General features: G+C 36.7%; 1 protein-coding gene across 9 annotated transcripts in view; it reads left to right on the top strand.

Annotated features, from left to right (window-relative positions):
* The window catches only part of Tfdp2 (transcription factor Dp-2), a 166,649-nt gene that overhangs the window by 93,005 nt on the left and 61,520 nt on the right, over window positions 1–12,124 (top strand). The window contains exon 1 of one of the 9 annotated variants that reach the window (XM_047563950.1): window positions 3,038–3,083. The exons of 7 other annotated variants lie outside the window; for them this stretch is intronic. In XM_047563950.1, coding sequence (XP_047419906.1) covers window positions 3,053–3,083 — 31 coding nt within the window. In that variant the 5' untranslated portion in view covers window positions 3,038–3,052. Of the gene's footprint in view, window positions 1–3,037; window positions 3,084–3,502; window positions 3,524–12,124 lie in introns of those variants that run through there. One more of the 9 variants, XM_047563952.1, reaches the window with a different exon arrangement.

A 12,124-nucleotide genomic window follows, 5' to 3' on the forward strand; every position in this document is an offset into this window, starting at 1 on the left:
ATTCATCTCACGGCTGGGCATGGAAAAAAGAGACTGGCATCCCACAGTGCTCCTCCAGAGCACATCCTCAGCATCCTAAAACCTCCCACGAGGCCCCGTGTCTTAAAGTTTCTTCCACCTCTTGATACCTTTATGGACTGGGAACCAAGCCTTTGGATGGCATTCCAGATTCAAATGGTAGCAAGCTTCAAAGACAGAAACTTGAAAAAACATTTGTCTGTATTTAAAGGTGAAAAATAGGAAGACGAAGAGCAAGCAAAGCTGAAGCTATTTACCATGCGAATTTTTTTGGAATTTTTTGGTAGATGTAGATAGGCCACATGCCTTTATTTTATTTGTTTATTTCTGTATGCAGTGCCAAGAATTGAATGCAGTGTCTCACATGTGCTGGGCAAGTGCTCTGCCACTGAGCTACAACTCCAGTCCCCTGTGTGATATTTTTAAGAAACAGCATATACGCATACAAGTGGTGGCGGGGCCCTTTGCTTTAGGTTTTGTACTTGTCAAGAAGATTAAACCTTTTACTTGAACATGTAAGTATAGGCACAGAAGAGCTAATTTCCAGTCTACATTATATGGGTCTTGTAGATAGCTTTATCAAGCAGACATTGACTAAATAAAAACTATCATTATGCTATCATAGTGTCATTTCTGCCTATAGAGTGTTGCTCATGGAGGTGAGTATTTGATCAGCAAGTTCCAGTCTAAACAGAATGCCTGGTCCCTTTTGATGTTTTCTAATTAACCATTACTTGTAATTAAGAGCATCTTGAATGGATTTTCTTTATACGATTAGGTAGAAATTGTTTGGGAGGATCTGGATAAGATGTCCTTTATTATGACAATGGGAAGTCCTGTGCATTTCCCCACACTGCGTAAGGGAAAATAAAAGGTCATGATTATGTTGCCTGCTGAGAAAGGCAGTAGAGTGAAGGGCAGAGAGAGTCACAGCTGGGACTGGGAGCGGGGCACTGGGAAGGAGGGCAGGGAGGAAGAGGAATTGTGGAGGAATAGGGGTCAACTGAAGGTCATACCTGTAGGTAGCAGGTCCCTTTGTTGCCTAGTTCAGTGCCTGATACAGAACATGTGCTCAGTGAGTATTTGTTGAAGGGAAGAATGAATGATGGGTAGGAAGAAGGAAAATTGCTCCTTCAGGAACAGTGGAGTCCTGCTTTGACCCCACCTTATTCGTTGCTTGACCTGAATTATCTCATGTCTTCCTGACCTTGGGTTGCTATTAGGTTTATTATTAAAATATATACTAGATAGTTTATATTTGAACCTGTAATCAAAGGAGGGAGAGAGTAGGAGGAGGGAGGGGGGATGATCTGCAATTTAGAGTTTGATTTTCTTTTGAGATGTAACAAGAATAGATGTGACCTTACCTAATTCCCTAATATCCTGGTCTTGGGTGCTATGGGCCAGCACTTCTGGCTGATCTGACAGATTAGAGATGTGCACTTATTTTCTCTGTAAAAAAAAAAAAAAAATCTGGTAAAATGATTATGAATAGTGGGGAGTTTAAAAATATTTCTAGAATGTAAATGGGTAAAAATATGTAAAATTTTAATAAACAAACAGATCAGATTCTATGTAATTTCCAAGCTGCTGCTGCTTCCCCTCCTCCTCCCTCCTTCTCCTTCTTTTTCCTCCCCCTCCTCCTTTTTTCCTCTCAAAACTTCTGAAATCTGATTGTCCACAAAGACTTAGTTTATAGAATCTTAATTGAATTCTTTACTCAAATATTATAGTGAACTCACATCTGATAATGAAAATGTTTTAGAATATGAAAAGATTCAAGGCCCTGTAGGGTTTAATTTCAGTTTTGTTTAAACTAACATGTGTTTACAACTTAATTTACTTCTTTTTTTCTCCCCCCTCCCCCTTACAACTCAGTTTAATTTGTACCTTATACACATTGTTGTTGGTGTGTCTCAGTTTGCATGTAGTATGTGTTAACAAAGGAAAGGCCAACAGGAAAACCCTCACGGCTCTCGTTCAGCCTGGATCTGAGTGTCTAACAGGTGCTGTTTTGGACACTGGGGATACGACACTGAGCAAAACTTAGAACACTCGCCTTCCTGGAACCACCATCAAGACACTTTGAAAAGGGAATGCTTTAGTTTGGGTAGTAACTAATCAAAGAAGGAAAGCTACCTTCATCACCTACCATAGTTGTACTCACAGGGAACTGCACTGTGCGCTCAGAAGCTCACTGAAGACAGGGAGTTTTGTTTGGCTTTTGTCTGCTGTGTTCAGTACCATATCACCAGGTACCAAAGTAGTGCTTGGCTTGTCCTAAGAATTCAGTAAATACATGTTGGTAATTGAACTGTTTATTGTTTTGAATTTATAAAATCATAGCTATGTACTTTGGTCAATTTTTTTTACATCTAACTAGCTGAGAATTTTATTATTTTAATTGCCTTGTTTTTAATGTTGTTTATTTTTTGTTTTTACTTGTGCCATGTACCAGGATGCAGGAAAAACTTTAGTGTTGATAATCAGTAATATGATTATCTGATACTGCAAAGAACAGATCTGGAAAGGAACTTAAAGATCTTCTTTTATTCACCTTTATGCCTAGGAAAATTGAGTCAGATGATTAGATATGTAATCTTAATTAATCATTTAAAAAACTAGGACAACATAATTAAGTTCCCTCTTGAGAAAATGGAAAACGGTACTTAACCCTCAATATGAAGGGAGATATAAAGCGACTAACATGAAAATTTTTAACTTCTAACTGTGTGAGAAAATGGAAAAAAAAAAAAAAATAGAGCACAACTAAGCTGCTCTTTGTTGATATCAGAAATGGGCCTGTCATTCACTTTGGCGTTGAAGCATGGCCTCCTATCTCAGGGGGCAGGACCAAGACTTTTTTTCCTTTCCCAAGAACTGGACAGTTATTATAGGTTCAAAAAGCCCCAACCAGTTTTTCAAGAGTTTCTCCTCCTGTTTTCCCTGAAACTCATGGTGCTTTTGCTCTACTTTCAAGATGCATTAAGGTCTCCTGCTTTGTGACTGCTTTGGAGCCAGCAAATACCCTGACATGCATAATTCAAATTATGCAGGTTTTATGAGTAAGTTTATCTTATTTTTAAACTAGTTAAAATTCAAGTGATATTTAGAAAAATGTTAACTTGGAATTAGACATTTTATCATTTTACCATTTTAACTTTAAGCATTTTTTTTTAATTTAAAAGAAACCTTTTTGATTTGATAAGAAAGCAAGGCTCTACATAGAAAAAAAAAAAACAAAACCCTGCATTGCTTAGACTTGTACTTTCAGTCTCTTTTGAAGTGTTTTTGTTACATTAAATAGTATTCATACGTGTTTAAAAGCCAGCTAACCAGATAGTTTTCTTGAGCATCTTTTTAGTTTTACTGAGAAGTATTTTAAATTGAGCTTTTCTGAGCTCGATTGCTTACGTCTGACACAGTCTCAAGTTTCCACTGAATGGTAACAAAGACTGTGGAGTGTTGTTGGTACTGCAGTGAGAGGCATGCTTCCTTAGACCAGGTAAGAGAGAGCAGTTTGTTTCTTACTGCTGGGTGAGTTTTTCCAGTGTTTATTTTATATTCTTTTCGTAGCAGCAGCATTGAATTGAAAAATAGCCAGTAGCATGCAGATTTCAAGACGTCCTTGCTGGTTGCAGACAGAAAAACTACAGGGCTTGGGGGTGGGGGGCTGGGGGAGGGGTAGTTAGTCTGGTTTATTCTCAGTTACTTATATAAATTAATTAAAATGTGCAAATAATTCTGGAGCTCACTTTTCTTCATTCAGGAGCTAAAGAAGCAGTTGAAGATACAGTTCTTTTCTAGGTACTTCATGGGCATTACTTGTGAAAGCAATTCAGGTGATAGCTTTTACTTTCATTTTTTTCCCAATAGTTAATAAAATAAGCTTTGATCTTATTAAACATTTTTTTCCATTTATGAAAACTTTTAAATTGTCAACAGCAAAATATACTCCCTCAGGTCTTTGGAAATCAACCTGACACTTGGAAAATATTTCAGCTTTTATAGCTGTTTCGTTCCTTTCTTTCTTTTTTTTTTCCTAGTACATTTTTCTTCAAAGTATTTGTGCTTTGAAAATGTCAGCTGTATTCTAATGAAGCCCGGGCATTGTGTGCTCATAAAGGGGCCGGTGCATTCCACTGCTTTATGGTTTATTATGAGGCACAGTGTGAGTGTGGGTGGCACCATTTGGTGTCTGCCTCTTGGGGTAGTGACTGCCATTATGTTAGCCTTGAATTGGCAAAGAAAATATAGCATGCACGATGCTGTATGAATCTGGATACTGCGAGGAAAATCTTATCCCTAAACGAGGAAAATCTTATCCCTAAACGATTCTCAGTGAGCCAGGAATGTGTGACAACTTGATAGTGTGGATCATTTCAAGTATACCCTTGAAGTCTGCATTTTAGTTACAATTTATATTTTATCAGGCACATGTCTTATTTTTTTTTCAATGTATACGGCATTTAGGTCATTTTTTGAACTTTAATAAGGAAGTGAATGTTTCTGGATGGGCTATAACATTTTTAATAGATGCAGTAATATTTTAAATAATGCATTTATTTAAAGTTGTAAGGAGCTTGGTGTGGGTGGAGAGGGAGAGTGGGAGAGGAGGTCAGGCGGAGAGCCTTTCTTTCAGTTAGGAAAGCCCTGGTGAAGAAAAAGCAACAGATGTTTCTTCTGTTACAATTGAGGTTGTTTCATTCAAAACTCACAGTAGCTGGAATGGGGTGGGGGTGTGTGTCATAAATCTGACTTAATCAGTGAATAAATAAAACAGCCAGTTAGAAATTATTTTAAATTTATTCTTTTATATCCAACATTTCAAAATCAGTATTAGAGAAACAAAATGAGCAACATTAAAGAGGCTTTTGAAAAATCTTCAAAATTGTGTATAATGAAAATGTAAGAAAGTTAATTTCGATGTATTTAAGTGGTGGAAAAATGGATCATTAGATCATTTATAATATTTTTTAAAAACCCAGGCCATATAAATATGTAGGAAGTATAGGTTACAAAAGTTTGTAATTACACAATAGGTACAAAGGCTTAAAATGCAATTGAAATATGAAACATCAGTTGCATATATTAATAGATCATTTCCTTTTCTATGAAAAATATGAGACTAACCCCAAAGACCTTCAAATAAGAAATGTGAGAGAAATATTTTGATTGTAATTGAAATGATACATTGTAGTTTGCCTCTAAAAAGAAAGATAACACGCTTAGATTGGTTGCCAGTAGAAAGAGGGGGAATTTCAGAAAGAGCAGGAGGGAAGAGCCGGGAAGCAACGTGTGTAATGGAAGCAGTCAGAATTTTAAGAAATAGCTTTTGAACGTGTGGAATCATAATGAGTGAAGTAAAATCCTCTCCTTTTACAAGTGACACAAAGAGAAGTTCTGTGCTCTTGTTCAATTTGCATTTATTCACATTGCAACTTTATGCATTTCTTAAAGTTAGCTCTTGAGAAACCAGTTCTGAACACCAGATCTTGCACATATTAGACACCGATCACTTATCTGCTATATCTTACACTGTAAAATTAGTAGTGAAATATAATAGCCAAAAAATGTCAAGCTGTAGTTAAAATTGTATGGGTCAAATATTATACAGTTTTCTAAATATTTAATTGATCTAAAAAGACTGGAAAAGACATCAACTGTCAAACAACTGTTAAAAATTTCTTTGGCTCTTAGCTAGAGTCTGTGAGTTCCCTTGTAGGTTTTCTTTTCTTTAAATAATGACAGAATTTAGAGATTTTGAAGTTTATCACCTAATTGTTTTAACTAAGATTAAGATTCTAAATCTGTATACATTTTGTTTTTTTAAAGAATAACAACATGTAGCAGTTTAGTTTCTTTTCTAAGAGAAGCAAAACTACTTATGTGTAGTTTAAAAGGAATTTACAAGTTTGCCTAAAGTAAAAACTTTTACAATTTTGACCAAAGAATATAAATTTTGATGGAATAGAAAGCCTTAAAAAAATTGGTAACCCCAAGTAGGATATGTAACTATGATAGCATCATGGGTTGTAGTTATTAAAAATTGTGTCATTTCTATTATAAATGTAGACAGGACAGTAAGTAACTTATCAAGGAAGACAGAGCATCCACCATACCTATACAGAAACAGTTGGGACTATAAACCCTTCAAATTTAAAAAGTTCAAAATTAAGAGCAAGTCAGTTCAATTATTTTAAAATGCATTCCCGCTATTTTTGTTGATATAAATGATCATGGAATCATTGTGTGTGTTCAAATTATGGTTGGAGAAATAAACACACAAGCATTTTATTGTAGTGTAAGATATGTGTCTTATGTGACAAACCAATTTCTATTATACTAGAATTTATACTCTGTATTTGAGAAACCAAGCCAGTTTGATACCTAGAAATGGGTTGGCAGTCTCTGGGAGTTGGGGGGGAAAACACTTTTATAATTCAGTTACTATGGAGTAGTAATTCCCAAATAATCCTTAATTTTAATGGATACTTTCTACCACAACTGATATCACTATTTAAAATATTTAATGAAAGAAGACTTCAGGAGTGAGGTACCTGTGAATTTTACTTGATATGTGAACACTTGAGCACAAAACTCAGATCTTTTCGGGAGTCCGTGTTTAACCTATTCATTGTCCCCAAGTCAGAATACCTAGGGTTTAAATGTTGATGTTAACATGTTAAGGTTTCTCAACCTTACATATATGTATACAAGTAGAAATAATTAATGACTACTTAGAAATCTGTCATCTCCAGGGTGGGTGGGGGTAAGAGGAAGATTTGCTTGGTGCCTATATTTTTCTGAAAGAAATTCTGCACTGTTCAAGAGTAGGTAAAACAGTTTGAATACTGTGCTTTGGGTATATTATCAGTTAGCTGTGTTTAAACGAATCCAGGAACTTATTGTAAGAACATTGTTTCTTTCTCTCAAGTTTTGAGCAACCAGTTTTCTCTTAAATTTTTAGATGGTAGCTCCAAGGCTGGAGACCATCAACAGAGAACTTTTGGTTTTGGCACTTTGCTCACCTGTGGTGAAAATTTGGCAACTCTTCTTGACAGTTTGTCTGACAAAAATGAAAAAAATCACTAACAGCATTTTTTGCCAGGTAAACACAGAGCTTATTTATAAAAACTTGTAAAAAGCTTTTAATGGATTAATTTTTAATATAAGAGGGTTTGGCTGACATAGATATCTAACTAAGATTTCTTGCTTTTCATTGTCTTTTTGAAATTTAGGTAGCATCAGAAATAAGAACATCACTACCTTACAGCACTTTTGAATGAGTTACTTCTACTTAGTCTGGTATTATGGGGACATGGTAATCCCTTTTTTAATTTTCTAAGGAAAAGAACTGCTTTGAAACTGAATTCATGGATAATATTTGGGGTGTGTGTACACACGCTAAAGTTTTACACTTACTTAGGAATCCAACTTTTTTTTTTGGGTGCTGGGGATCGAACCCAGGGCCTTGGGCTTACAAGGCAAGCACTCTACAGACTGAGCTATCTCCCCAGCCCCAGGAATCCAACTTTTGAATTCAAGATCTGTTTGCAGTCATTGTCACTAGAAAAGTATCTCACTTGACTGTAAATTTAAAATGACGTATTCATTAATACCGTCTGTTTACCATCTAAGAAAGGATTGTGAGCTTCTTCATTGGGAATGACTTCCAGTTAAGAACTCTTTAATACTCATAAATTCTGATCCTGTGGTTGCACCCAACTGCCTTGATCTATTCCAGCCACTCAGTGTCTGTTGGTATGAGATAAAAATGTGCTGCTTTCTGCTCGTTCTCTTTTGCTAGGCCTGTAAACAATGTCTACTTGCCCTCTGGTGGGTGTATTGGCTGTGGTGACGGAGCTAAAAGTAGAGGTTGAAATGGGCTAAACATTAAGAAAAGACAACATCTGGCTAGGGATGTTGCTCGGTGATAGACAGCTTTCATAGCATATGTGAGGCCCCAGGTTCAATCCACTGCGCTGCAGGGGGTGGGAGGATGGAAGGGAAGAAATTAGAACATCTGTAGAAGAGATTGAAGAAAGCCCTTTCTTTTTTTTTAAATGAATGGTAAGTTCAGTATAGTAGAAAAAGTCTACTTATACTCTATTATTTCCTTAATTGAACCAAGAAAAGCAGGGGATTTGAAGCAGTCTTGCCTGATTACAAAAATCATTTGAGGCACTTGTTAACAACATGGATTTCCACCTAGTACCTGATTCTTGAGATGTCCACCATGGAGCCCGGCAGTACGTACTTTGAACGAGAAAGACCTTACGCTTTCCAGTGCATGCTGTGACCAGGCATGTTTGGGAAGAATTGCTGCGAAGGAGTGGAAGAACCAAATTGTTTGAGGGCATATGTAAACTTACTAAATTATTAATCAGAAGATAGGCTGTCCAAAAGTGAAAATTTTAATTAGGTAAATGGAAGAGAAATGAGAAGGTTTCCTTGACTGAACAAGGTAACAAGAAAAAAAAAAGCATGTGATTTGTGTGTATATATACAGAGAGAGAGAGAGAGATGTGGGGGAGAGGGAGAGAGAAACTGATCCTGCAAGAGATTTAGTGTGGAGGGACTAAATTGCTTCTAAGGTACTTTAGCTTTGAGGTTTAATTAACTAAATGAACCCAGTTATGATATTCTAAACACCAGAGCTTGAATTGAGGAATTTGCTTAAGAAATGAAGACGCATGTTTAAATCTTGGCATGTGGGAAGATGGAGAAAGAACTTTTTCTCCCTTCAAACTGAAGAATCCAGAACTTTTATGGCTCTAGATACAAAAGGAAAAGGGAGCTAGATAATAATTTTAAAAGATATGCTTACCAAAGCTAAGAGAACAGATTGGGTCTTCTAGGAAAAGTTTGTGAGAAAGCCTGACATAAAATGTGTGGGTCCCTTTTGGAGTATGGCTTTGAGCTGCAGAGCGGCGCTTCTTAGGGCATTTTAAGGGTCCTTCCCTCGGTTCATGGAAAGATTCTGGTTAGTCAACTTTGCATCACTGACAGCATACCTGAGAAATCAGCTGAGAGGAGGAGGTATCACAGATTCAAAAGTTTTAACTTGTGGTCACTTGGCTCCGTTGTTTCTGGACCTGAGTTGAGGCAGAACTTGATGACAGAGGGCGTTGCACACCTCAGCCAGGCAGAAGGCAGGCAGTGCGACAGGTGGCTTGGAACAAGATACACTCTTGCAGGACGTGCCCCCAGAGGCCTACCTCTTCCTACTAGGCCCGCCTCCTACAGTTCACACCATCTTCCAGTAGTTTGTTCAGTGATGAACCCCCCAGTAGACCAGTCCATTGATAAAATCAGGGCCCTTATGAACTAACTGCTTCCCTAAACCCCACCTCTGAATATTACAGCATTACTCAACACCTGAGCCTTGGGGGACATTCCAGATCCAAACCTTAACAGTGGCCCATTGCGGGGAATCTTGAGTCCTTTCTGTGTTGCAACAGCTACAAAAACACCCAGGCTTTTGCTTCCATGACTGAGTGTGAGAATGACCTCTCAGATCTTCTGTCCTTATCTGTGCACTTTAGAATGCTTGATTTCCATTTTGAAACTGTATATTGAGGGGGAGGTTCTCGAGGTCGCTTTAATCCTAATGCCTGGAGGTACTATGAACTTTTATCTTCTGTATCTTACCCCCTCCTAATTATAGTGCTGTTGTGATCACTCAACATCAAAAGTTTAATAGTGGTGATTGCCTTTAGATTTAATCCCTAGAACTTTGATGAACACAAGAGTACAAATGCAACAGTATAGGCTGGGAGTGTAACTCAGTGGCAGAGCCCTTGGTTATCATGCTTGAAGTTCCAGGTTCAATCCCAAGTTTTGCAAAAAGAAAACAAAAAGCAACAAAATAGAGCACAAAGTGATAAGTGTGCAGATAGGGAATGTCTATTATAGCTGTACTAGTTAGTAAATACCATGAAAACTATCTTCTAAAAAGATGATTTTGGAGTATGTTTAAACATAAAAATGAAGGAAGCTAGAGTAACTGAACGTACTTACCTTTATTCTCACCCCATAAGTGTGAGAATATTCTGTATTTATCTTGCAGGTTTGGTATGTCCAGTTGAATTCACTTTCTTTTCAAAGTAATTTTGAGTAATTTGCTTCTGTTTGATTTATGAAGATAGTGCTGTTGAACTGTAGGAACTGAGTTATTTTTTAAATGATAGCTCTCCTGAATTATCTCTGCCCTTTCTCACTAGTCTTCTTAGTTTTCAGAGACATATGCATTGCTTACTAAATGACTGGCTGGAATATAGTCTTAAGGTTATGGAATCTTTCCTCTTCACCTAACTAATTGACCATACCAGAATTGACTGTGACCTGACCTCCTTAGTACTGTATTTGACACTAATTAGTGTCCTTTATAACAATTATTAACAGTAGTGAAAAGGGTAGTACAGGAAGGAAAAGTGCTTGAACTTTATTTTTTGACTCATTCTTTGGTGGAAATGTAAATAATGAATGAAATAAAACCATGTGGTACTGGAATATGAATAGGCAGATGAGTGGAGCAGAATAGAAAATCAATAAATTGATCCAAATAAGTAAACTCGAGGAGCATTTCATATCAGCCTAAGGAGTGAATTATTCATTAGAAACGACCATCTATAAGCAAGCCTATAATCCCAGCTACTTGAGAGGCTGAGGCAAGAGGACTGTAAATTTTTGAGGCAGACTGGGCAACTTAGCAAGATGAACCCAAAATAAAAAATTAAAAGGGCTTGGGATAGTGCAGTGATAGAGTACTCCTGGGTTCAATTCCTAGTATGGCGGGGTGGGAGGGTTAAATTCCAGATGGTCAAGGATTTAAAATATTAAATGAAGACATTAAAGTATTATAAGAAAACATAGGGGCTGTTTAATAAAATTTGTACTAACTAATGATAATTAATTTGTAAGAATAGCATATACTACTAGAAATACAAAACTCTAAAATAAGTAAAATAAAACATATCCAGGTGTAATATGCACTTCCAGGGAGCAAAAGTAAATAAACAAACCTGCAGTTGCTTTGATCTCTCTCTCTCTCTCTCTCTCTTTTTAATTTAGAGACAGGGTCTCACTGAGTTGCTTAGGGCCTTGCTGAATTGCTGAGGCTGGCTTTGAACTCGAGATCCTCCTGCCTCAGTCTCCCAAGCTGCTGGGATTATAGGCGTATGCCACCATACCTGGCTTCCTTTGTTTTTATGTTAAACATGTAGGCCTTTTTAAGTTTGACACAAAGGTCACAAGAGAAAAGATTTATAAAACTGACTGCATTCTAACAAAATATGCAAAGAATTATATATTAAAGCAAAAATTGTCAAATTGGGAAAAATATTTGCTGCTGGTATAGCCGAATCAACTGACTCCTTCAATATTTAAAGGAATTCTGTCAGTAAATAACCAACAACTAGAGAGGTAGTCTTAATTTTCAGGCAGGACAATTAGGTGACTTAAACAAAAGATGTGCAGCCTTATTCATGACAATAAATGAAAACTAAAATAAGACACAAATGAGATACATTTTTAACATATAAATTATGTCCCCCAAAATATAATAACACACTAGATTAATGAGGCTATGTGGAAATGGACGCTGTCATACACTTCTAAAAGGAGGATAAATTGGTGCAACCGGTTGGTATAACTAAGTGGGCAAAGACATATTGTCACTCCAGCAATTTCCTTAATACTAAAAGCTTTTCATTACTAAGATGCTCAATAAGTAAACTAGTAGAACTAAGAGAATACTATCTAGTAAAATAATGAGGCAGTAATGCATATACAGGTATGGAAAGACATCTAAGATATGCAAGGAAAGCAACATGCAAATTTATATAGTATCAACCATGTGCGTGAAAAAAAAAAAGGATATTTTTGCTGGGTGTGGTGGGGCACGCCTGTAATCCCAGCTGCTTGGGAGACTGAGACAGAAGGATCTCAAGTTCAAGACCAACTTCAGTAACTCAGCCCTAAACTTAGGATCAAAGCAACTTAATGAAACCCTGCCTCAAAAAAAAAAAAAAGAAGGAAAAAAGATGTTGTTTGTGTATACGTGGGGTATTTCTGGAAGTTTATATATGAACTAAGAACATTT

Source organism: Sciurus carolinensis, chromosome 9 (assembly GCF_902686445.1).
Source record: "Sciurus carolinensis chromosome 9, mSciCar1.2, whole genome shotgun sequence".
NCBI classification, from domain to species: domain Eukaryota; kingdom Metazoa; phylum Chordata; class Mammalia; order Rodentia; family Sciuridae; genus Sciurus; species Sciurus carolinensis.